General features: G+C 41.2%; 1 protein-coding gene across 2 annotated transcripts; it reads left to right on the plus strand.

Moving 5' to 3' along the window:
• Nucleotides 1-27,581, plus strand: LOC124256673 (solute carrier family 46 member 3-like). 2 transcript variants are annotated; one of them, XM_046690644.1, is made up of 2 exons: nucleotides 1-353; nucleotides 25,445-27,581. In XM_046690644.1, exon 2 carries the CDS (start codon nucleotides 25,469-25,471, stop codon nucleotides 26,951-26,953), a length of 1,485 nt encoding a protein of 494 aa, XP_046546600.1. In that variant the 5' UTR covers nucleotides 1-353; nucleotides 25,445-25,468; the 3' UTR covers nucleotides 26,954-27,581. The 2 variants fall into 2 exon arrangements, with proteins under 2 accessions (XP_046546600.1, XP_046546602.1); XM_046690646.1 differs by lacking the exon at nucleotides 1-353 and adding an exon at nucleotides 23,899-24,041.
• The last annotated feature ends 334 nt before the right edge of the window (nucleotides 27,582-27,915 follow it).

Below are 27,915 nucleotides of genomic sequence, written 5' to 3' on the forward strand. Positions count from 1 at the left end.
CTGCCATCCTCACTGTGTGCTCAACTAAGAGCATCGCACCGACAAGAACAGGTTTCTGAATCACTACCGTTTCGTCGAAACACAAACTTGAGCGTGATGCGCACTCAGCACACCAAAGAACGGGTCGATAATCGAGACGATTTGAAACCATGTGTGTGTGGGCCTTTATTGGACGTAGTCTGCCCTTGTGCTCTGGTTTGGAGAACTTTCGCCTACGTTAAAAGTTGGAAGACTATTGGCAAACACTATATGTATACCATTCTTGGGGAGAATGCGCTTACGAGCAGTTGCCAGCAAAGTCTTGGAGACAGTTCCGGATAAAGTGTAGCAGTACTTCAGTGTGGAAATAACAGGTAAGTTTTAAACTGGTCATTGTTCACACGCTGCTTTAACCTGGGGAAGTGGCAGAACTTTCAAGTCCAAGAGAAAAAACTTGGAACGCCGGGGTCCAAGGACCCCTAAGCCAACGCATGATTGCAGTTTCCCTTCTGAGAAAAGTCTCTGAAAACAATGTAGTCAGCCCTTTTTGTTTTGTTTTTAAGTGGTCAAAGTTCCGGCTGTTACCGAAACAAAATTCGAGAAGAGTATTTATATTTTTTCATATGAACCCAGTTTTATGAGTTTTGTCAAGAGAGAGAGAGAGAGAGAGAGAGAGAGAGAGAGAGAGAGAGAGAGAGAGAGAGAGACGATATACATGGTCATTCACGTGATGGTTATTGTTTGAGTAAATTGTAAAATTGGCAAAACAAACAAATCACAGCACACCCTAGGTATATTGGTTTATTATATACACGCCACACAACAGACAAGTCCCTCAGTCCCTCATATAGATGGTTGACTTATGTCATACCTTGATGTCGTGTATATCGATGGTTGACTTATGTCATACCTTGATGTCATGTATAGAGATGGTTGACCTATGTCATCCCTGGATGTCTTGTATATAGATGGTTGACTTATGTCATCCCTGGATGTCGTGCATATAGATGGTTGACTTATGTCATCAGTGGATGCCGTGTAAATAGATGGTTGACTTATGTCATTACTGGATGCCGTGTATATAGATGGTTGACTTATGTCATCCCTGGATGCCTTGTATATAGATGGTTGACTTATGTCATCCCTGGATGTCGTGCATATAGATGGTTGACTTATGTCATCCCTGGATGTCGTGCATATAGAAGGTTGACTTATATCATCCCTGGATGTCGTGCATATAGAAGGTTGACTTATGTCATCCCTGGATGTCGTGTATATAGATTGTTGACTTATGTCATTACTGGAAGCCGTGCATATAGATGGTTGACTTATGTCATCCCTGGATGTCGTGCATATAGATGGTTGACTTATGTCATCCCTGGATGTCGTGCATATAGATGGTTGACTTATGTCATCCCTGGATGCCTTGTATATAGATGGTTGACTTATGTCATCCCTGGATGTCGTGCATATAGATGGTTGACTTATGTCATCCCTGGATGCCTTGTATATAGATGGTTGACTTATGTCATCCCTGGATGTCGTGCATATAGATGGTTGACTTATGTCATCCCTGGATGTCGTGCATATAGATGGTTGACTTATGTCATCCCTGGATGTCATGTATAAAGATGGTTTACTTATGTCATCCCTGGATGTCATGTATATAGGTTCTATTTGTATTTCTTAAATTGATTTTCTCTCAAGAAAAAAATGAACTTATAGTCACAGTCTAACTACCCCCTGGGCGTGTTAACCTGAAACAATGTGAAACCTGATCCACTGATGCATCATCCCCGTCATTATTGGGCACAGCTGATTATATGAGCTATATGACCCATACAACAACACTCACTCATTCACATTCACATGTATCACATATGCCAGTCTGGGATGACCTTTTCTCCACCGTGGTCACCCGGCCCCAGGAGTAGCCAAGCAGGACGGGCCATCAATTTCTTGAGAATGTATTGTGGGAAGAAAGTTCACACCTCAGCTTTTTCATTATTGATTGAATGGACGCAGAGGCACTTGAAGAAATCTTTTTCCATCAACAGATGGTTGATTTGCTGTTGCGTCCTCGCGATGACAGAGTATATTCAATACATTCCATTATTTTTTTAGCTTAGGATTTATGAGCTGTGTATTAAGTGAGAAACAAATGATGGTGGTACCACAACTGGCGTAAATGAGAAGGCAGAAAAATGATTCCTTAAAAGAAATGTTGAGGTGAACGAGTAACTTTCCCTGGTATGTGACAGTTGCCACCGGGGGACAATATATCCGCCCAGTCTAACACTTGGCATCATTTATAGTGATACAAGAACACGATATGATATTGTCAGAATCGTGCACAGGAAATTCTTGTGATGATGGGCATTGCGATATCGTCTACCACCAGAGGGGCACATTTAGCTAAACATGGAAATATGTCTCATTCCACAGCCAATTGTGGTTATTGTCCTAGAAAAAAACAAACAACCTGTTGATCTATTATCGCCTTACAGAATATGTTGAAATATAAACAACTTTATATGTCGGACTGATAAAACAATGCCAATTGGGGAACACGCCAGTAAATGAACTGATTGTGGTGGTGTACTCTATATTCCTTTGGGACAGAAAAGGGGAACACTTGGGGAACACGCCAGTAAATGAACTGATCGTGGTGGTGTACTCTATATTCCTTTGGGACAGAAAAGGGGAACACTTGGGGAACACGCCAGTAAATGAACTGATCGTGGTGGTGTACTCTATATTCCTTGTCACAGAAAGGGAGAACACTTGGGGAACACGCCAGTAAATGAACTGATCGTGCTGGTGTACTCTATATTCCTTTGGGACAGAAAGGGGAACACTTGGGGAACACGCCAGTAAATGAACTGATCGTGGTGGTGTACTCTATATTCCTTTGGGACAGAAAAGGGGAACACTTGGGGAACACGCCAGTAAATGAACTGATCGTAGTGGTGTACTCTATATTCCTTTAGGACAGAAAAGGGGAACACTTGGGGAACACGCCAGTAAATGAACTGATCGTGGTGGTGTACTCTATATTCCTTTGGGACAGAAAAGGGGAACACTTGGGGAACACGCCAGTAAATGAACTGATCGTGGTGGTGTACTCTATATTCCTTGTCACAGAAAGGGGGAACACTTGGGGAACACGCCAGTAAATGAACTGATAGTGAAACTCTACTATATTTCCCCGAAGTCACCATTAGTCATTTGTCGACGTTGTAATTGGGCGATTCCAGGAATGACGAAAGGCCTGATCACATGCTATTAATTCTACTTTGTGGATTTGTGATTTACACGCTGCTTCAGTTAAAATATTGCCACGGAGTCATGATGGAGATGTGGTGATTTTGCCTTGATAAAGAATGGTTCTACCAACACGACCCATCATCATTTGTAGTATTTCCTTCCACATCTAAAGTCCAGGATCCATGACGAGTTATAAGTGAGTGACTTGCCTGAACTTTTGGAAAGTGCGTACCATAGCAGTGTCCAACAGATCGACGACCTTGGTATATTGAACGACACACGCCGTCAGAAGGTTACTCAAGAAGCACTTAGAGGTGTTGTCACTGGTCAGTCTTTGAGGACTTCTACTGAGCGTGACGGACACTACTGCAACAATGCAGAGCCCAGGTTCTATGACGGTGGTTGTTGTGAGACACACTGGCCCGTGGATTGTTCATATGTCTGCCTCCTCAGACACGTCAGTTGGCCACCGTCCAAACAGGAATTGATGACACTGTTTCCACTGTTTCCTATCACAGAAAACGTCAAAGCCAGAGGGCAACCAGTCTCGACAATCCACCAAATTAACCAGATTACATTACGTACCAAGTTGCTGTGGAAAAGGTGAAAACCCGTGATAACACCAGATGTTCTGAATAAAAAAAACCCAAACAAATATCTAACATAGGACACGTTGGCCGAGAACCGAATCAGTTGAACCAGCCTGGCACGTCCCCCGCACTCTACAGGACAGAGCAACCGGTCGAAGATAAATTGATGATCTACGCTGGAAATTAGCCAATGGATAGCCGATCGTGAATTAACAACTGTCTCACTTTACACAGAGATCTAATTAAATTTTGAGAAACAGTGTCAAAGCATGGTGCTCGGTACAATGTAGGCAACTAACCACCTGCTGCCTGTAAATGATGGGCTAACATTAGGTTCTGGAACTGAATTAATAGATTCACAATCACCACAGTGAGCAGTAACAGTAAGTAACTACCTGAGCAGTAAACACGATAGCGTCTGGTAACGGGGCGGAACTATTCTATGAGTCTAGAGGACATCTGCTTGTAATGTGGAACTATTCTATGAGTCTAGAGGACATCCGTTTCTAATGCAGAACTATTCTATGAGTTGAGAGGACATATGCTTGTAATGTGGAACTATTCTATGAGTTTAGAAGACATCAGTTTCTAATGTAGAACTATTCTATGAGTTTAGAGGACATCTGTTTGTAATGTGAACTATTCTATGAGTTTAGAGGACATCTGATTGTAATGTGGAATTATTCTTTGAGTTTAGAGGACATCAGTTTCTAATGCAGAACTATTCAATGAGTTTAGATGACATCTGTTTGTAATGTGAACTATTCTATGAGTTTAGAGGACATCTGCTTGTAATTCGGAATTATTCTATGGGTTTAGAGGACATCTTCTTGTAATGTGGAACTATTCTATGAGTTTAGAGGACATGTGTTTGTAATGTGGAACTATTCTATGAGTCTAGAGGACATCTCCATGTAATTTGAACTATTCTATGAGTTTAGAGGACATCTGTTTGTAATTGTGGAACTATTCTATGAGTTTAGAGGACATCTGCTTGTAATGTGGAATTATTCCATGTTGTAATGTGGAATTATTCCATGACTTTAGAGGACATCTGCTTGTAATGTGGAACTATTCTATGAGTCTAGAGGACATCTCCATGTAATGTGAACTATTCTATGAGTTTAGAGGACATCTGTTTGTAATTGTGGAACTATTCTATGAGTTTAGAGGACATCTGCTTGTAATGTGGAATTATTCCATGAGTTTAGAGGACATCTGCTTGTAATGTGGAACTATTCTATGAGTCTAGAGGACATCTCCATGTAATGTGAACTATTCTATGAGTTTAGAGGACATCTGCTTGTAATGTGGAACTATTTTTTGAGTCTAGAGGACATCCGTTTCTAATGCAGAACTATTCTATGAGTTGAGAGGACATATGCTTGTAATGTGGAACTATTCTATGAGTTTAGAAGACATCAGTTTCTAATGTAGAACTATTCTATGAGTTTAGAGGACATCTGTTTGTAATGTGAACTATTCTATGAGTTAAGAGGACATCTGATTGTAATGTAGAATTATTCTTTGAGTTTAGAGGACATCAGTTTCTAATGCAGAACTATTCAATGAGTTTAGATGACATCTGTTTGTAATGTGAACTATTCTATGAGTTTAGAGGACATCTGCTTGTAATTCGGAATTATTCTATGGGTTTAGAGGACATCTTCTTGTAATGTGGAACTATTCTATGAGTTTAGAGGACATGTGTTTGTAATGTGGAACTATTCTATGAGTCTAGAGGACATCTCCATGTAATTTGAACTATTCTATGAGTTTAGAGGACATCTGTTTGTAATTGTGGAACTATTCTATGAGTTTAGAGGACATCTGCTTGTAATGTGGAATTATTCCATGACTTTAGAGGACATCTGCTTGTAATGTGGAACTATTCTATGAGTCTAGAGGACATCTCCATGTAATGTGAACTATTCTATGAGTTTAGAGGACATCTGTTTGTAATTGTGGAACTATTCTATGAGTTTAGAGGACATCTGCTTGTAATGTGGAATTATTCCATGAGTTTAGAGGACATCTGCTTGTAATGTGGAACTATTCTATGAGTCTAGAGGACATCTCCATGTAATGTGAACTATTCTATGAGTTTAGAGGACATCTGTTTGTAATGTGGAACTATTCTATGAGTTTAGAGGACATCTGCTTGTAATGTGGAATTATTCTATGAGTTTAGAGGACATCTGTTTGTAATGTGGAACTATTCAATGAGTTTAGAGGACATCTGCTTGTAATGTGGAAATATTCTATGAGTTTAGAGGACATCTGCTTGTAATGTGGAACTATTCCATGAGTCTAGAGGACATCTGCTTGTTATGTGGAACTATTCCATTGGTTTAGAGGACATCTGCTTGTAATGTGGAATTATTCCATGAGTTTAGAGGACATCTGCATGTAATGTGGAACTATTCCATGAGTCTAGAGGACATCATCTTGTAATGAGGAACTATTCCATGAGTTTAGAGGACATATGCTTGTAATGTGGAACTATTCCATGAGTCCAGAGGACATCTGCTTGTAATGTGGAACTATTCCATGAGTTTAGAGGACATCTGGTTGTAATGTGGAACTATTCTATGAGTTTAGAGGACATCTGTTTGTAATGTGGAACTATTCTTTGAGTTTAGAGGACATCTGCATGTAATGTGGAACTATTCTATGAGTCTAGAGAACATCTCCATGTAATTTGAACTATTCTATGAGTTTAGAGGACATCTGTTTGTAATGTGAACTATTCTATGAGTTTAGAGGACATCTGTTTGTAATGTGGAACTATTCTATGAGTTTAGAGGACATCTGCTTGTAATGTGGAACTATTCCATGAGTCTAGAGGACATCTGCTTGTAATGTGAAAATATTCCATGAGTCTAGAGAATATCTGCTTGTAATGTGAAACAATTCCATGAGTTTAGAGGACACCTGCTTGTAATGTGGAACTATTCCATGAGTCTAGAGGACATCTGCTTGTAATGTGGAACTATTCCATAGGTTTAGAGGACATCTGCTTGTAATGTGGAACTATTCCATGAGTCTAGAGGACATCTGCTTGTAATGTGGAATTATTCTATGAGTTTAGAGGACATCTGTTTGAATTGTAGTACTATTCCATGAGTTTAGAGGACATCTGCTTGTAATGTGGAACTATTCCATGAGTCTAGAGGACATCTGCTTGTAATGTGGAATTATTCTATGAGTTTAGAGGACATCTGCTTGTAATGTGGAACTATTCCATGAGTCTAGAGGACATCTGCTTGTAATGTGGAATTATTCTATGAGTTAAGAGGACATCTGCTTGTAATGTGGAATTATTCCATGAGTCTAGAGGACATCTGCTTGTAATGTGGAAGTATTCTATGAGTTTAGAGGACATCTGCTTGTAATGTGGAACTATTCCATGAGTCTAGAGGACACCTGCTTGTAATGTGGAACTATTCTATGAGTCTAGAGAACATCTCCATGTAATTTGAACTATTCTATGAGTTTAGAGGACATCTGTTTGTAATGTGAACTATTCTATGAGTTTAGAGGACATCTGTTTGTAATGTGGAACTATTCTATGATTGCTATGTAAGTGGGAACTATTAGTTTTAGAGGACATCTGCTTGTAATGTGGAACTATTCTATGAGTTTAGAGGACATCTGCTTGTAATGTGGAACTATTCCATGAGTCTAGAGGACATCTGCTTGTAATGTGAAACTATTCCATGAGTTTTAGAGGACAGAGGACATCTAAGAGGACATCTGCTTGTAATGTGGAACTATTCCATGAGTCTAGAGGACATCTGCTTGTAATGTGGAATTATTAGGACATCTGCTTGTAATGTAGAACTATTCTATGAGTTTAGAGGACATCTGCTTTGTAATGTGGAATTATTCCATGAATCTAGAGGACATCTGCTTGTAATGTGGAATTATTCCATGAGTTTAGAGGACATCTGCTTGTAATGTGGAATTATTCCATGAGTTTAGAGGACATCTGCTTGTAATGTGGAATTATTCTATGAGATTAGAGGACATCAGTTTGTTTTGCAGTGTCGTCACTGACACCCATGCAACCTCCCTCTGAACAGAACTGTGGTCTTCGCTATGTGATCCTGACAGCACTGGGGCTTACTTTTAAAAAATGCAGTGTATTGGGTTTTAACACTTTCATCATTGTTCTGCACCACTTGTTTAGATATTTGCTTTGCAGTGAATCGTGCGATCTGAGACAGACACTGACGAACCAAGTGAGTGAGTGAGTTTAGCTTTACACCGCTTATAGTAATATTCCAGCAGTATCACGGCGAGGGACACCAGGAATGGGCTACACACTTTGTACCCATGTATGGAATCGAACCCGATCTTTGGCGTGACGAGCGAACACTTTAACTACTAGGCTATCCCACCGCCCGACGAACCAAGGGTGATGATGCAGTTGCATCTACCCCTATAAATAACGAATTCAGCGCATCCGTTGCGTATGTGGTGCGTATGATTTGCAGGACTCTATTTTTCTTGTTGCAAATAGCTGCATATGCAATGACTCTCATGCCGACCGTATGATGGACGCACCTAACATGTGCCGACAGTATACCTGAAGCAATCCCGAGGAATTGTGAATTATTCCATGAGTTTAGAGGACATCTGCTTGTAATTCGGAATTATTCCATGGGTTTAGAGGACATCTGCTTGTAATGTGGAAATTTTGTGGAATTATTCCTATGAGTTTAGAGGACATCTGCTTTGTAATGTGGAAATCTATTCCATGAGTTTAGAGGACATCTATTGTAATGTGGAACTATTCCATGAGTTTAGAGGACATCTGTTTGTAATGTGAATTATTCTATGAGTTTAGAGGACATCATGTTTAGAGGACATCTTTGTAATGTGGAACTATTCCATGAGTTTAGAGGACATCTGCTTGTAATGTGGAATTATTCCATGAGTTTAGAGGACATCTGCTTGTAATGTGGAACTATTCCATGAGTTTAGAGGACATCTGCTTGTAATGTGGAACTATTCCATGAGTTTAGAGGACATCTGCTTGTAATGTGGAACTATTCCATGAGTTTAGAGGACATCTGCTTGTAATGTGGAACTATTCCATGAGTCTAGAGGACATCTCTGCTTGTAATGTGAGGAACTATTCCATGAGTTTAGAGGACATCTGCTTGTAATGTGGAACTATTCTATGAGTCTAGAGGACATCTGCATGTAATGTGGAACTATTCTATGAGTTTAGAGGACATCTGCTTGTAATGTGAACTATTCTATGAGTTTAGAGGACATCTGTTTGTAATGTGGAACTATTCTATGAGTTTAGAGGACATCTGCTTGTAATGTGGAACTATTCTATGAGTTTAGAGGACATCTGCTTGTAATGTGGAACTATTCCATGAGTCTAGAGGACATCTCTTGTAATGTGGAACTATTCCATGGGTTTAGAGGACATCTGCTTGTTATGTGGAACTATTCCATGGGTTTAGAGGACATCTGCTTGTAATGTGGAACTATTCTATGAGTTTAGAGGACATCTGTTTGTAATGTGGAACTATTCTATGAGTTTAGAGGACATCTGCTTGTAATGTGGAACTATTCCATGAGTCTAGAGGACATCTGCTTGTAATGTGGAACTATTCCATGGGTTTAGAGGACATCTGCTTGTAATGTGGAACTATTCCATAGGTTTAGAGGACATCTGCTTGTAATGTGGAACTATTCTATGAGTTTAGAGGATATCTGCTTGTAATGTGAAACAATTCCATGAGTCTAGAGGACATCTGCTTGTAATGTGAAACTATTCCATAGGTTTAGAGGACATCTGCTTGTAATGTGGAACTATTCCATGAGTCTAGAGGACATATGCTTGTAATGTGGAATTATTCTATGAGTTTAGAGGACATCTGCTTGTAATGTGGAATTATTCTATGAGTTTAGAGGACATCTGTTTGAATTGTAGTACTATTCCATGTGTTTAGAGGATATCTGCTTGTAATGTGGAACTATTCCATGAGTCTAGAGGACATCTGCTTGTAATGTGGAATTATTCTATGAGTTTAGAGGACATCTGCTTGTAATGTGGAAGTATTCTATGAGTTTAGAGGACATCTGCTTGTAATGTGGAACTATTCCATGAGTCTAGAGGACACCTGCTTGTAATGTGGAACTATTCTATGAGTTTAGAGGGCATCTGCTTGTAATGTGAACTATTCTATGAGTTTAGAGGACATCTGTTTGTAATGTGGAACTATTCCATGAGTTTAGAGGACATCTGTTTGAATTGTAGTACTATTCCATGAGTCTAGAGGACATCTGCTTGTAATGTGGAACTATTCCATGAGTTTAGAGGACATCTGCTTGTAATGTGGAATTATTCTATGAGATTAGAGGACATCTGTTTGTTTTGCAGTGTCGTCACTGACGCCCATGCAACCTCCTCTCTGAACAGAACTGTGGTCTTCACTATGTGATCCTGGCACTGGGGCTTACTTTTAAAAATGCAGTGTATTGGGTTTTAACACTTTCATCATTGTTCTGCACCACTTGTTTAGATATTTGCTTGCAGTGAAACGTGCGATCTGAGACAGACACTGACGAACCAAGTGAGTGAGTGAGTTTAGCTTTACACCGTTAAAAGCAATATTCCAGCAGTATCACGGCGAGGGACACCAGGAATGGGCTACACACTTTGTACCCATGTATGGAATCGAACCCGGATCTTTGGCGTGACGAGCGAACACTTTAACTACCAGGCTATCCCACCGCCCGACGAACCAAGGGTGATGATGCAGTTGCATCTACCCTATAAATAACGAATTCAGCGCATCCGTTGCGTATGTGGTGCGTATGATTTGCAGGACTCTATTTTTCTTGTTGCAAATAGCTGCATATGCAATGCTCATGCCGACCGTATGATGGACGCACCTAACATGTGCCGACAGTATACCTGAAGCACTTCCGAGGAATGCCAAGCGTATTCCGAGCGTATTCCCGATTTATTAAATAAGGCGGTTCCAGACCTTTCGTCCTGATGCCCCCACCCCCCCCTCCCCGAGCTATCATATTTATACCAAATCAAGAGTGTACCCCTAGATGTTCGGCAAGTACGCTATCTGTGCGTTTGTCAAAAAGTACAAAAAGTACAATGCGTTGCCCGATCGCAGGTCAAACGGTACTAATTTGTGCAATGCGTCGGCATTCGCTAGGAGTTCGTTCAGCGTGTGTTGTACCGGCGCTGCAAGTTCGCTATGTACACGTCCAGTATATACGTATTACCGCGTATGAATCGCCAATCCCCCACGAACACATATCAGACTCGTACCGCGCTCGGCCGATGCGGAACTGCGTACGCAGCATAGTTTTGTGCATGCCCAAAGCTATCACGTGTACTAGGCTGTGCTGTGCTGTGCTGTGCTGTGCTGTGCGTATGCCAGCGTACATAAAACTTACACAAAACGATTGAGATGCACATGAGGTGCGTACGACTGCATATGAAAGAAAAGTCAATGCGCAACTCATAGGAATTAGGATACGCAGAGGTGTGACAGGGCCTTTATTCCATATCGGCCTATAATCTATGTACCTATAACATCTAACAACAGCCAGAGTTGTGACAGGGCCTATAATCTATGTACCTATAACATCTAACAACAGCCAGAGGTGTGACAGGGCCTTTATTCCATATCGGCCTATAATCTATGTACCTATAACATCTAACAACAGCCAGAGTTGTGACAGGGCCTATAATCTATGTACCTATAACATCTAACAACAGCCAGCGGTGTGACAGGGCCTATAATCTATGTACCTATAACATCTAACAACAGCCAGAGGTGTGACAGGGCCTATAATCTATGTACCTATAACATCTAACAACAGCCAGAACTGTGACAGGGCCTATAATCTATGTACCTATAACATCTAACAACAGCCAGAATTGTGACAGGGCCTATAATCTATGTACCTATAACATCTAACAACAACCAGAGGTGTGACAGGGCCTATAATCTATGTACCTATAACATCTAACAACTGCCAGCGGTGTGACAGGGCCTATAATCTATGTACCTATAACATCTAACAACAGCCAGCGGTGTAAAAGGGCCTATAATCTATGTACCTATAACATCTAACAACAGCCAGAGGTGTGACAGGGCCTACAATCTATGTACCTATAACATCTAACAACAGCCAGCGGTGTGACAGGGCCTATAATCTATGTACCTATAACATCTAACAACAGCCAGAGGTGTGACAGGGCCTTTATTTCATATCGACCTATAATTTATGTACCTATAACATCTAACAACAGCCAGCGGTGTGACAGGGCCTATAATCTATGTACCTATAACATCTAACAACAGCCAGAGGTGTGACAGGGCCTATAATCTATGTACCTATAACATCTAACAACAGCCAGAGTTGTGACAGGGCCTATAATCTATGTACCTATAACATCTAACAACAGCCAGAATTGTGACAGGGCCTATAATCTATGTACCTATAACATCTAACAACAGCCAGAGGTGTGACAGGGCCTATAATCTATGTACCTATAACATCTAACAACAGCCAGAGGTGTGACAGGGCCTATAATCTATGTACCTATAACATCTAACAACAGCCAGCGGTGTGACAGGGCCTATAATCTATGTACCTATAACATCTAACAACAGCCAGAACTGTGACAGGGCCTATAATCTATGTACCTATAACATCTAACAACAGCCAGAATTGTGACAGGGCCTATAATCTATGTACCTATAACATCTAACAACAACCAGAGGTGTGACAGGGCCTATAATCTATGTACCTATAACATCTAACAACAACCAGAGGTGTGACAGGGCCTATAATCTATGTACCTATAACATCTAACAACTGCCAGCGGTGTGACAGGGCCTATAATCTATGTACCTATAACATCTAACAACAGCCAGCGGTGTGACAGGGCCTATAATCTATGTACCTATAACATCTAACAACAGCCAGAGGTGTGACAGGGCCTATAATCTATGTACCTATAACATCTAACAACAGCCAGCGGTGTGACAGGGCCTATAACAATCTATGTACCTATAACATCTAACAACAGCCAGAGGTGTGACAGGGCCTATAATCTATGTACCTATAACATCTAACAACAGCCAGCGGTGTGACAGGGCCTATAATCTATGTACCTATAACATCTAACAACAGCCAGAGTTGTGACAGGGCCTATAATCTATGTACCTATAACATCTAACAACAGCCAGAGTTGTGACAGGGCCTATAATCTATGTACCTATAACATCTAACAACAGCCAGAAAGGGCCAATCTATGTACCTATAACATCTAACAACAGCCTATTGTGACAGGGCCTATAATCTATGTACCTATAACATCTAACAACAGCCAGAGGTGTGACAGGGCCTATAATCTATGTACCTATAACATCTAACAACAGCCAGAGGTGTGACAGGGCCTATAATCTATGTACCTATAACATCTAACAACAGCCAGAGTTGTGACAGGGCCTATAATCTATGTACCTATAACATCTAACAACAGCCAGAGTTGTGACAGGGCCTATAATCTATGTACCTATAACATCTAGGTGTAATCTATCTATGTACCTATAACATCTAACAACAGCCAGAGTTGTGACAGGGCCTATAATCTATGTACCTATAACATCTAACAACAGCCAGAGGTGTGACAGGGCCTATAATCTATGTACCTATAACATCTAACAACAGCCAGAGTTGTGACAGGGCCTATAATCTATGTACCTATAACATCTAACAACAGCCAGAGTTGTGACAGGGCCTATAATCTATGTACCTATAACATCTAACAACAGCCAGCGGTGTGACAGGGCCTATAATCTATGTACCTATAACATCTAACAACAGCCAGAGTTGTGACAGGGCCTATAATCTATGTACCTATAACATCTAACAACAGCCAGCGGTGTGACAGGGCCTATAATCTATGTACCTATAACATCTAACAACAGCCAGAATTGTGACAGGGCCTATAATCTATGTACCTATAACATCTAACAACAGCCAGAGTTGTGACAGGGCCTATAATCTATGTACCTATAACATCTAACAACAGCCAGCGGTTGCGCAGAATTGTTCCTCTGCTTGATTGTTTATCAAAGGCTCTCAACACCATTTGCCATTTAGTAAGCTAAACGTGACATCCTGCCATCTGTAACTGGATCCCTGCACTGAAGTATCTCAGAAATTCCATTTGTGCTATCTGAAACTAATCAATTTTTTTTATAAACTTTTGGTTTATTTTTATAGATCAAAAATATGGAAATGTATTAAACTTATTTAAGTGTACAGAAGTCGATTAAGCTTGAACATAGACCAAGTAAATTCGACCCACGGATGACCATATGTATTGTTGTCTTTGCCAGCATTAATTCAGTCAACTCACTGCACATGTGTGCACACACGGGGGCGTTCAGGTCAGTACCTGGTGACACCACACTTTGCAGCCGCCATTGCTCGACACCGCCTTGGAAGGGATTGCACAAGTCGTCGGATGTTTGCTTTGGAAATTCTTCGCCATTCCTCCTGCAACGCGTGGGCAAGTTCTGCCAGTGTTTGGGGCGATGGTGACGCTTACACACACGTCGATCAAGTTTGTCTCAGCGATGCTATTTGAAAGGCCAGGGAAGGACATTGCCGTTTGCAATGGAGATAATGGCACCTGCAGTTACACGAGCTGTTTTGGGTCGTGAGTTGTCGTGTTGAAACAGCTCCCTCTGGCGGTTAAAAGGTGAGAGGAGGTGAGGTCGCAGGTTTGGTCGATGAAGCGATTTGCTGTAAGATTGTTTTAAACCAGCACTGGCTCTAATCTACCCGTGTAGGACATGGCTTCACTCACCATGACGCTTTCCAAATCAAATCTGTCCACCTGTCGAACGCGAAACGTTCGTGTCGACGTCGATAGACACGTTGTCTCCTGTCCCGTCGTTGCAGGAGGAAATATTTGACCTTGAAGAAACATCTGCTGACGCTGAGTTTGCAAAACAGTATAATATAATGGTATAAAACATGCAAGCATTTCTACAAGTGAAAGCAACTCCATTTCTGATGCTGCAATAAAGTTTGTGTTAGTTTGTACGCCTGTTGTCTCGAGATTGAGGCTGCTTACAAACTTAAGTCCAATTTCGTTGGCTCGTGACATACGGGAAACTATGTGTTGAAATTGATTTCATGGAACAAATTAAAAAGGGGATATACTGATACACTACACATCATTTGCTCAACTGTTGGTGGCTCTAAGATTATCGATAATATTTGACATCCGTGTTAATGGTTGTGTGTCAGAGCTTGAGTCAGAGACGTTTTTTAAAACGTGCACTATGATGAATAAAAAAATGATATTTTGAATATTTTGCAAAGAACCATGTTCAAAAGGAATAATGAATAAAACTAAAATATATTTCTCTAATAACATTTTCTGGTCCAAACACACAAAACAAGCGTCAGTACACGCCTTGAAAGTTTTAATCGGTGTTTGTAGAAATGCGAAATCTTTAGGTGAAATGTCCTTAGACACATTCTTTAAATTATTCGATATGAAGATAAGTCCAATACTTCTATATGGCTCTAAAATATAGGGATTACAGCAATATGATAGTATTGAAATAGTTCATTTATATGCATGAAAAAAGGTATCTTGGCGTAAAGCCGAACACATGTAATATACTCAGCAGCAAAAAAAAAAACGTCAGTACGAATTCAGAATTAGATAGGCACTGTAATCAAATCATTACAGAAATGGACATAATAAGCGGATCAAAAACACTTTTTGTGTACAATATCTTGACTATCAATGAATAACTCAGCACAATTTCAAGACATTACGTGAACGTTTGCAGTCAATTCAGACCCTTGACTTCAGTATCTAGTGTGACCACCACGAGCGGCAATAACTGCAGCACAGCGTCTATGCATGGAGTGCACCAATCGATTGATGAAGGCCATTGGCACCTTGAACGACACTCTGAGAAAGGCCTGGCGCAATAAATCGGCCGTGTTAGGCCTTGGTATGACATTATTCAGTCTCTTCTGAATTTCATCCCAAATATGTTCAATTGGGTTTAAATCAGGACTAAGGGCTGGCCACTGCATAATGTTGACACCGTTCTGCTGTAGGTATTCCCATGTAGCTCTTGCAGTATGGGCCCGGGCGTTATCATGCCGGAAAATGTTGTTCCGGTGACGTGCGAAATGTGGTATGACGTGGGGTCTGAGAGCTTGGTCGATGTAGCGCACCGCTGTGATGCCGCCTCCTCTCCCTGGACCAAGGTTCTGGAACACCACAGAACCCACTCTCTGGTTCAGGCCTATTCCATCCTATACCATGATGCTTGCACCTCCCCATGAGTCTCTTTCCATAACACATTGGTCTGAGTAACGCTGGCCACGTCGTCGCCATATTCCTGTTCTGCCATTTGCAGTTGATACGCAGTACCGACTCTCATCTGTGAACAGAACAGTTCTCCATTGCCTGTATCGCCAGTTTTGGTGTTGTAGGGCAAACTGTAGACGTTCATGCCGATGACGAAGGGTGAGGATAGGTCCACGGTAAGGTCCACGGCAATGGAGGTTCCCGTTGTTAAATCATCGGCGTACTGTATCAGTACTGATTGGTACTGATTCAACAGCTGGGCTGCGCTCATAGCACATGCGCAGTGAAATAGGTTCGCGCAGGTTGGAAGCGGGTTGTCCTGTGAATACTGGGTGAAGGCTTTGATGTGAACTATTTTTCTAATATTTTGTTGATATTTCACAGGCGCGAGCTTTTTATATGTAGTAGATTAACTGTATATATAATTTCATTTGTCTATTTCACCACACATTCTTCTAAACCGAGTCACTTTCTCAGTTCGATACTTAAAAGCAATGTCATTATTTAGCGTTGACAGAATTTCTAACTGTGATATAGATATGTCGTTGTCACAAACAAAATTCAATGTCTCTTTTATTGACACCTATGTGTCTGCCTGCCTGTCTGCTAATGACAATATTCAATACACAACTTCGATCACTGACCACATGCAAGTTGAACTTAACACCTATCAGGCTATACACCATAAACAAAACGCATTGATTTATGGCCCGAGTTCGGTCTCTGTCACATTATGTAATTACACAGACAGGCAGGTGTGATACTAGTACACATGACATGTTATGATGTCTGTTGATTGCAATATGTAATACACAAAAAAATTAACATGTATTTACAAAACCCAACATCTCTATACATATACATACACACACAATGAGCCGTGAGAGCATCTGCTAATGAACCAGCCGTTACACTTGAGTGCACACCCACCCGCTCTGACTGGGTTCGGTATCCCGGCTGCTTCGTTTCTTGGGGAGTAAACCCAAGTACGAAATATTGCACTTTTGATTTGCGATTGTACGCTTATAATTTTGTTATATGTTTTTTCATAACCAGCAGTGTATATTATATGTCATGAATAAGTGATAATTGTGTTTTAATTATGTTTGATTTTTTGGTTGCATGTGACCTTTAACCATTTGTAAAGAAGGCGCTGAATTATTCAGCCCTGTCCCGACTTGGATAGTTGAACCCGATGTTTAAATGGTATTTCACTCTAGCTTTTCCTTTTAAATGTAACGTGATGAAAAGTTTGACTTTAACCGTGTCAACTAAAGTATGTATACTGTTTTAGTTCCGAGCGTGATATTTAATGGTTGGAAATACACATGGTTCACTAACACAACTGATTAGTGCATGTAGCAGTGTGACAGCACAGAGCTAGGTTTGTTGGGAAGGAGACAGAAGCAGTCTATAAGAAATGTTAGTGGCGAGCAACGTGTTTCATGTCTACAATAGTCTCCTCATCCTCTCAACCAGCCTGCCGTCCCTAAGTCTTCTTAGAAATAAGCAAGTCAAGATCAGCTTGTGAATAAACCATTCCTCTGAAGGCTCCTTTCAAGTATCCACGGTTATACATGAATATCAGCCTGCCGCCCCTCCAACCCTCTCTCCTTAGGCTTTTGTGATCTGTTGCGCATGCGCCAATGTCCTTTGAGACTGCTTACAGTTCAGTTCAAGATGTCTTACCTGTGTGACGCATGTTCTGGCCTGCTGCCCGTGGAAGCCAACGATGAAGACCGTCAAGGATTATTTACCTGTGTGTATTGTAAGACCAAATCAAAATACACATACCATCGCTCTTTAACGCATAGCCACAAGTGTGTTGTGAAGAAAAGAGTGTCTTCTGAGATTCCCTCCTGCACGTGTAAGACAGTATAAACTCTACGGTAGTGTAGACTGACAAACAGTTTAACTCTCATGATGAAAGCGTCAGAGATTAGACTTGACCCTAGAGATATATTTTAAAAGACCACGTTGAGAAAATCGCGACAGAGAAAGAAACCACAAGCACCCAAGAAGACGACGCTGAAGTACAAAGAAGAGACAGGTAACAGCTAAAATGAAAACGGTGACAACCCAGAAGGGACAGAAGACAACACCCCAACGCATGAAAATACGATATATGTCAGAGATGCAAGCTGTAGTGAATCGGGCAAAAGCTGACTTGAAACGAGCGGAAGCTGACTTGAAACGTCAACAGTATGAAAGAAAGCTTGAACCCTGGTAATCGGGACACTTGTATTGGATCATGATGGGAGTGACTACCTGTCTGGACTGTGGGAAGAGGTTTACACGAAAAGATAATCCACACAGACATTGGAAGCAGCACGTGTAGCATGAGTTGCGCCAAGAGATCAGGAAGTACCAAACCAAGGGCACCGAGAACAATGGGGAGCCTGACGACAGTGTACTTGGGATACAAGACCAGCCGACTTCATTCAGGCGAAGAAGTAGGTGGTATTGATATTCTGTTCCACACACTGCATGTACACACGATGCAATGACTTCTCAGAAAGCTTCTCCACAAAAGACCGACTCTGGGCAGACTTGGTGAAGGACTTCACCTGGTTTACTCCCATCGCTGTACCATCCAGCAGTACAACGCAATCAACAAAATCAACCTCAAATTTCAGATTCTGTCCAACAACCTTGGCACGCTTAAAATAGCTGTGGAATTCCTTGTTTTCATCATGAGTCTTCACATGCATCACCAGAGGATCATCCGATAAATAAATATGTGCAAAAGTACACAATAAAATTCTATCATGAAGTGCCTCCACATTAATCAAACCCCGACCTACAGAATGGATTGGCATGTATAAACGATTAAGAGAGGAACGAGGGTGGTAGGCTCTGTTATCAGACATGATCCTTCTGGTCAGGCGGTCAAGACTCTGGATGTCTTGTTTTGTCCAATCAACTACTCCAAAGGAATAGGAGAGGACTGACACAGCAAAAGTATTGGTGGCTTTGACCTTGTTTCGAGCATTTAGCTCTGAGCTCCAGATTTTCTTTAAGCGAGATTTATACTCGGCCCGAAGTTTTTCTTGAATTTGGGCATTCTGGGGCTTGTCTCGAACTTGCATTCCAAGATAGGTGTAGGCCTGATCTTCCAAAAGATGCCCAATAACTCTTCCCCCCTGTAACTTGACCGATCCATCATTAATCACCTTGCCGCGTGTCAAATGAAGAGGATTACATTTGTCGAGCCCAAATGTCATGCCAATATCATTAGAAAAGGACTCGACAAGGAGAACCTGCTCTTTCAAATTGGTATCTCCTTTGGCAAGGACCCTCGTCTCTGTTTAGCAGAAAGCTCAAAGGATTTAAAGACAAACAAAAAAGTAAAGGACTGAAGGAGTCCCCCTGGAAAATTCCCTTCTGAGTGGAATAGATTCCAAGTCTGCACCTGCCCTTGCGAGTACATTTCAAGTTGAGTCGACCAGCCACTCATTAAAGACTTGAGTTAATCAGGTAGTGGCTCCGGGAGGTCAATACAATGAAGAGACTTCAGAATCCATTCGTGAGGGACAGAGTCGTATGCTTTTTTGTAGTCAATCCAACACATGGAGAGGTTGCTGTGATATGTTTTAGCCTCTTCCAAAATCATTTTTTGTACAAGTTGTTTATCCTTGCACCCCCAACATCCCGTTCTCGCCCCCTTCTGCTCTCTGTAAAATATATCATTGGAAGAGCAGCAAGATGACACGAGACTTGTTAAACACCCTGTGAAGATTTTATACTGAGTATTCAAACATGTAATAGGGCGGAGGTTTTGGGGATCAGTCAAGTCTCCTTTTTTGGGAAGGAGTATTGTGCGACCTTTGAAGAACCATGGAGGAACATCACCTGTGTCCACGAGAGAATTGAAGCAGTGAAGTAATGGTGTTTTGGCACAGGGGAACAGTTTCCAATACCGGTTTCGAATGCCATCAGGCCCTGGAGCTGTATTAGATTTGGACTCTTTGATTACACTTTTCAGGCAATCTGGTGAGATGTAACAGACAAACGACCTAGTTACTTTCTCATGCATTGCACGGTCATAATCACGGACCCATGGTGCCTCCAGGTTACAGTCGCCGGGTACAGACAACAACTGCTTCCAGAACTTTTCATTGGCATCCATGGGAGGCCGTTTATCATACTCACCATCACCGTTTGTTTTAAGTTGCCTAAAAAGTTTATTTTGTAAAAAAAAAAAAAAGAAGAAAATTATTATTATTATTATTACAGAATCTGGCAATGTACATCTTTTTCGCTATGAATTTAAGAAAACAGATTGTTATAGAAAAGAATTTGTAAATGTCTACAGGCCTGTGGCCTTTTTAAGTACTTAATAAAGATTGATTGATTGAATAAAACTCTTCTCTTCTTTACTATTTTACACTGGAATGCCCAAAGTCTGGTACCTCATGGTGATAATCTCAAACAATTTATACAGAATATTTCCAAACTCCCAGACGTCATAATGTGCGCAGGAGACATTCCTATGGCCAGAGAGCAATTCTAATACTAATGGTTATGTCAAGTTACGCCAGTATTACGAGCAATCCAAATGTCACGAAGACTGGTAGGGGAGGCTGCGCAATATTTGTAAAATGGGATTTGTTCTTTAAGAGCATAAGTTACCTAAAACTGTGACGAAAATAAATTTATCACAGTGGATAATGTTTACAACACTTGAAAACCCAATGTAAAACGATTCTATGAAATTAATGGAGATTTGCCTGGTCCCTATATCATCTGTGGCGGTTTTAATAGTCACAGTGTGTTAATGAAACAGACTATCATGGAACAGTTGTTGACCACATGTTAGATGAATCACAGATGGTGATTTTAAATGAAGGTAAACTGAGACTGGATTTAGGAAGATTGGTGTTTTCTGACTTGGACCTTTCAATTCTACCCCCTCATTAGCCCCTAAATGTAACTGGGATGTAGTCCAAGACCATGCTCTAGGTAGTGATCACTTCCCAGTATTTACTGAATTTCAGGCCAGTCCTCATAGATATTTGAGTGTACATGTTCCCTGTTGAAAATTAAACATGCAAACTGGTCGGGTTTTCAAATATTTCAAATGATAACATTACTTCAAAACTCAAATATCAAGTAAGCGATCTACTTTCATCCATAAAGTGGAATGATGAATGTGAAAAGGCAAACATTGCGAACAAACAGAATGCAATAGGGTTTGTCATAGTCACTTTCTCGTTACCTGGATGTGGAAGAAACTCTACTGGCTAGCGAACAGTTATCGCCAATACATCAGTATCACACATGCGCAGTTCAGGTCAATTACAATTCCGGTATTTTTTCCCAACGGTTTTTGACAACAATAAAGGACAGCAAAAGAAAGTTCATTACGGTAAGTAACATGAGAGAAAAATTAAAGATGAATCCTATAAAAGTTTTTTTTAACTATGTCGGGGGAATGTCACACGATCTACATAATAGCAAGTTCAAGTTCAATTGTTTCATTCCCTATCAATCTACTGTAAAAGAAACACTCAAATAGTCACACAATCAATTATTCGAGGATACTGTCTGATATAAATATATTTACTCCATTATCTTCCATTTGGCCTAAATCTGTACCTGTGGATAATAGCCGTTGTCCTGTATCTGGTTGAGGCGGATGATGAAACCAATGTTTTACCTCATATTTCTGGTGCCACAATGGACAGTAGCTCTGACTTGAATAGTTCTCTTTCAATGTACACAAAGATGTCATATAAAAGACAAACAGTTCCTCTCCTTGAGCAGATCACCTATGCTATAAGATGTTTAAATAAATGCCCGATTCTTCTCTGGTGGCCCCCAGTCGTGATATTACTTGAACAGTGCTAAGTGCGGCGTAAAACCATACTTACGTACTCTTTTAATATTCAAAAATCTTTTAAGTATCTGTTCGCTTTCTGGTACCATTCCTTAAGCCTGGAAACATGCCATCATTGTTCCAATACTACAAGCATGGAAGGATCCATCTATGCCTGCTTCATACAGACCAAATCTTTGAAGAAATTATGGAAAGATTAGTCACAAATCAATTGAAATGTTTTCTGGAGAGGCTAAGGCCTCTGTCAACAATACAGTCAGGGTTTAGGAAGGAACGTCCATGTACCCAACATCAAGAATGTTTCCAGACAACAGCACACTGTATGTATGCAGTCAAGACTGCACGTGGTGCGTCTTCCTCGAGATTGAGAAAGCTTACCATATAATCTGGAGAAAAGGACTTCTTTTCAAGTTGCAGATTCTGGGGTGAAATGGCAACATGTTCATATGGATTCACTCGTTTCTTTCTGAAAGTACTACTCAAGTCCGTACTGGTCAAGACGTCTCTGGTTTGACTGAATGACTGGGTATAGTACCTCTCAAGGTGGTGTTATCAGTCCCGTGCTTTTCAATATTATAACAAATGACATTTTTACCTTTAAATGTAAACGCAGTAAGTTTGCAGATGATGGTTTATTTCGGAAATTTCGAGTTTGATATTGAATCGATTCAGAAATGCTTAGACAAAAATAATGTGTGCCGTTCTACTTGTGGATTGAAGGTTTCCCAGTCCTTATCTGTTGCAATGATGTTAACACGCGTAAAATTGCTTCAGATATAGAACTAATTCTTAGTGATCACAAAATAGATCACTAAAATTGCTTCAGATATAGAGCTAATTCTTAGTGATCACAAAATAGATCACTAAAATTGTACGCGGGTATAAATGTCTTGGTGCATGTGTTGACTAGAGACTGGCATGGGGATCCCATATAGACTGTGCTGTAAACAGATGGAATAAGATTATACATCTGCTAAAAAATATATCGCAAAAACGAGGTGGGGTGCTTATATCACGCACGCACACACACACACTACCACCCTCGAGGATGTGCCAATTGATGGATCAATACTGGTGGGAAACATGCAACTCATGATAGATGTAGTATAGTTGTACACTGAGGAAACGAAAACCTACTTTGTACATTTTATTTGTTTATTTGGAGCTCTTCCGTTACATTGAAGTGTGAAACACGTGCACGATCACTTCGGACCCATTGCTAGCGGACGTTATTTATGTCTGCAACACAGCCGCTGTTGTTCACGATGTTTAACAGCGACAGTCAGATAAAACTCATTCAGTAACCATCGCCCATCGCCACTTCCTGCCTAAACTACACCAGGGCGTGGCAGTTCAAGGAGACTTCTGAGGGTTCAGTAAGTTTAATTCCTTTAAGACAACTGTGAAACACTTCATAACTCACGAGTCATTTTTGAATGAAAAATAATTTGAAATTCTCATTTCCAAGATTTCAGTATTTAGAAACAAATTCATTAAAGTCTTCCGGCAGATTACTCTAGGTTATACATCTTCCCTGTGTCATATCAAACAAAACACATGTTGTGTGTAGAAAATCCGTTCGCCGAGTTCCTTGTTTATAACACGACAGTAAGTACAACAATAACGGTTCATTAAGCTGCTTCGTCATATCTGTGTAATCTCACATGTTTTGCGTAATCCGACCTGAGCACTACAGGCGGAAAGGTCGCACTGGTACATCTAACTTGTGTCGCCAACAATCAGTAATACTAATAATCAGTATGGGTCTACACGGTTAATGTGTAGCATACAGTCACATGACGGACAGAAGTACTTGGAGTCTGTTGCCTCCTGGTGATCTGAACATTTCGCAGTTTCAGGAACACAAGCTTGGTTGCTACCGTGTTGAATGTGTTTGATGGAAAGCTTGTGTTGAGTTTAGGATGCTTGTGACACTAACCAGTGGAAGAAGGTAACCAGTTACATACGTAGTTTCATGTGGTCCAACATGATCTCCACTCCACCATAACATGTGGTGTGGTCTACACGTGGTTGGACGTAATAATAATAATAATAGTCCATTTGTAATGCGCATTTCTCCACGCATAATGCATGCTCGAAGCGCCCAATGTTCAAAGTACACAGCACAGGATTGAAATAAGTTCATTTCATACACTTCAACATGTAGGGTAGGCTTTTTGAAACAGCTTTTTGAAACAGATACGTTTTCAGATTTGATCTGAATGCTGAGTATGATCTGAATGCTGAGTATGATAAACGTAATGTTGGATAGCAGGACTTTGTCAGTACGTTTACCGTTGAACTCATTCTCTTCCCACAGAGGTTACTCTTGTCATATCTTCCTACGTAACCTCTGTTCTAATACGGCCCTTTCATGGTGTGAGCGTTCAAGACTCGTGATTGGAGACAATCAGATTTAGTTGTGCAATCAGCGACGTTGTTTCAAAAGTGATCATTCGCAAGGTCTCGGTAATTTCCGTATACTTCGAGAAAACTAAACCTCTTCCCCTGCGCGATGCGCAAACGTTTCCTCTAGACAGAACTCAGTCATGTTATGGCGGATCAGTGGCGTCTCCATCGCCCTCGTTGACAACGGACAAGCTAGCCATTAAACGTCTTGTGTGTAACATCAACACAAGTCCCCGGCAGATGGGGGATATTTGTGGCTTCACATTTGCTTGTGTTAGTCAAGTTGAATCTAAGTCGATGTAACACGTGTTCTGATTGGATAGAAAGAAGGGAGATAATTCGTTTTGCGATCTTTTGCCGCTAGGGGATTTTAAGAGAACCGGGAAATATGGCCGTATTAGAACAGAGGTTACGTAGGAAGATATGACAGGAGTAACCTCTGTGGGAAGAGAATGCGTTGAACTGTCATTCGCAAGAATTAGTCTCGCTCTTATGTGTGTTCCGATGTACAACGGTTCTTCAAGACTGTTGACCATGGGCATGTTATTGGCGTGCGGCGTTTAACAAGGCGCAGCAAGCTTTCACTATGGATATGTCCGACCCTATTAATGATGGAACAACCTTCTGATATTTAAAAAGGAAATTTAGAAGCTGACACGGCTTTGACAGACTGATGATAAGGCTTCCACCCGGTCACTTGTGTCAGGGAAGAAAGCGCCGTATCCGGTTGCCTGATTTGTATGCTATGTGACTGAGGTATAATATACAGGTTTATTTTATGTCTATTGTATAACTGCATATTGTATAACTGTGTATTGTATATGTGTCTATTGTATAACTGTGTATTGTATAACTGTCTAATGTATAACTATGTATTATATAATTGTAATTTGTATAACGGCCTTATTGAGATGAAAACTAACTAATTGACTTTACACGTTTCAGATATACAAATAGAAGAGTGGCACAATGATGACGTATGGGTGGTGTACATTCGCCACCTTCATGGCGGAAACCATTTTCTTCCTGTACAAGACGGGCGAGTCCATGTTGGACGCCACTATCCGGCCGTACATCGTTCAGGCAGTGTGTAGAGACATGTTCCACATGAACACCACGGTATGTACCGAGATCCGTCTGTTCCACCAACACGAGGACAAGATCCAGAGTAGAGCCGCCTCCTACTTGATGTACTACCGGATCCTGGTCAACGTCCCCGCTATTGTTCTAGGGCTGTTCTGTGGAGCCTGGAGTGACGAATACGGCCGCAAAATCCCAATGATGATTCCAAGTCTTGGAAGTGTGTTCGCTGTGATCCTGTACCTCATCAGTGTCCAGTACCCCGACTACTCCGTCGTCCTCATCCTCACAGGAGCTTCGGTTCAAGGCATCTTTGGCAAAAGCTCTGTCATTACGATGGCTGTGAACAGCTATGCTGCTGATATCACAGATAAAGATCAACGTACGAGGAAACTAGGTAAGCTCCTGGCCATGAACTTCTTCGGCTTGTTTGCTGGGTCCCTGTTGTCGGGGACACTTCAGGATACCACAAACATCCAGGTGACTCTCTGCGCCGTGTCCTTCTTCCATGCCGCGTCGGTGCTCACCACCGTCTTCTGTATGGAGGAGTCGGTGAAGGTCACGGTGGACCCACATCAGTCCTGCACACTATTCAACATCTCAGGCATCAAGGATTCACTGATGGTCCTTTTCAAGAAACGTAAAGATAACACTCGCTGCATCGTCGTCATCTTGTTCATCGCCACCATCATCAACCAGACGTGTAAGGTGGGTGAGATGGACGTGACTGTTCTGTTTGTCCAGAGGAGTCCCCTGTACTGGCCAGAGTCATGGTATGGTTATCTATTGTCCCTGGACTACGCTGTGATGGGAGTCTGCCTCCTCCTCTTTCTCCCAGTTCTGTCAACCATCATGAAGATCCCGGATGTGTTCATTGTGATGATAGGTATAGGCTGTAAGCTTGTCCGGTCAGTGTGGGCGGGGTTCTGCTCGGAGACGTGGATGGTGTATACTTCAGTTGTCATAGGAGCACTGGCTGGGATGATTACGTCAGCCCTTAGGTCTCTCATGAGCAAGCATGTGAGTGAAGACGAACTTGGTAAAACTTTCTCACTTGTTGCTAGCGGAGAAACTGCTTCCAAGTTGATAGGAACGATTCTGTTTACCAATATCTACGCCGCTTCAGTATTCTTCTTTCCGGGTTTTGCTTATTTAGTAGAAGCTATGATATATTTCATCTTGTTCTTAATGCTAATTTGGCTTCATAAGGAAATACAGCTGTCTGGATCATATAACCTACTTCTAGCATTTGCAGACAAGAGAGAGAAATCCACAGACAAATCGTATAACTCAATTAATGAGGTAAAACCGGAAGTCGATGAAATTGAGAGCGAACCGCAACATCCACAACCGCTACCGGCGTGTACACCGTAGACGACAACTACATTAAACACAGGATGTACGCTGAAGTACCATCTCGATATCATCTACATTAAACACAGGAATATAACACAGGATGAAGTAACTCGATATCATCTACATTAAACACAGGCATATCACACACATGATGAAGTAAGTCGATATCATCTACATTAAACACAGGAATATCACACACAGGATGAAGTAAGTCGATAATAATGTTGCTATGTGCATATTACTGGTGTTACCTCAGCAGCCGACCATTTGCTGTTCCCCATAACATTCTGAACAAATACACACACACCACCAACTAAGGCTAATCCTTCATGTAAGAGATTCATTTGGCAATGAAACGTATCTGTAACGTTTACTGATCTGTAGCAAGGATGCCTTATATTCTGTTGGGAAATAGAAAGCTACCTGCAATGTTTAAGTGTTATTGTTTGGACACATCTAACATATACGTACAGAATGTGTCTTCTCACAAAGCCTACAGCAGGTAGGGTTGCCCCTACATACAGAACCAGGACATACAGTACAGCCTCCTCCACATCAGGTCTGCCATCTGCTTGATGACTCAACAAAGATCCAGTGTGCGAAATAGTTTCAACATATTGCTAGCCCACAAAGTAAGTCACTAGCCCGAAATATAAATGTAGAAACTAAGCAAAAGATTACCATTAAAAACAAATAAGAAATCAGATGTCTGAATTTCTGAAATATTTTGTTTATTCTCAGATAACTCAAATAAGTCATACAGTAATACTCCATACCCCATGAAAATTCACTAGCCAGTCGGGCCAGGACTGTGAGATTTACTGGACCGACTGGATTTTTACTAGCCACGGGCTGGCAGGCTAGTGGCTGTTTCGCACACTGCAAACAACACTCACTTTGTATCGATGTAGGACTGACCATTACTGGACCTCAGGTCAGTGGAACCTGGACTACATAAGGACGGATGTGTACACTCTGTA

The sequence above is a fragment of the Haliotis rubra genome, unplaced genomic scaffold, assembly GCF_003918875.1.
Source record: "Haliotis rubra isolate DU_JTF1 unplaced genomic scaffold, ASM391887v1 Scf634, whole genome shotgun sequence".
Taxonomy (NCBI): Eukaryota; Metazoa; Mollusca; class Gastropoda; order Lepetellida; family Haliotidae; genus Haliotis; species Haliotis rubra.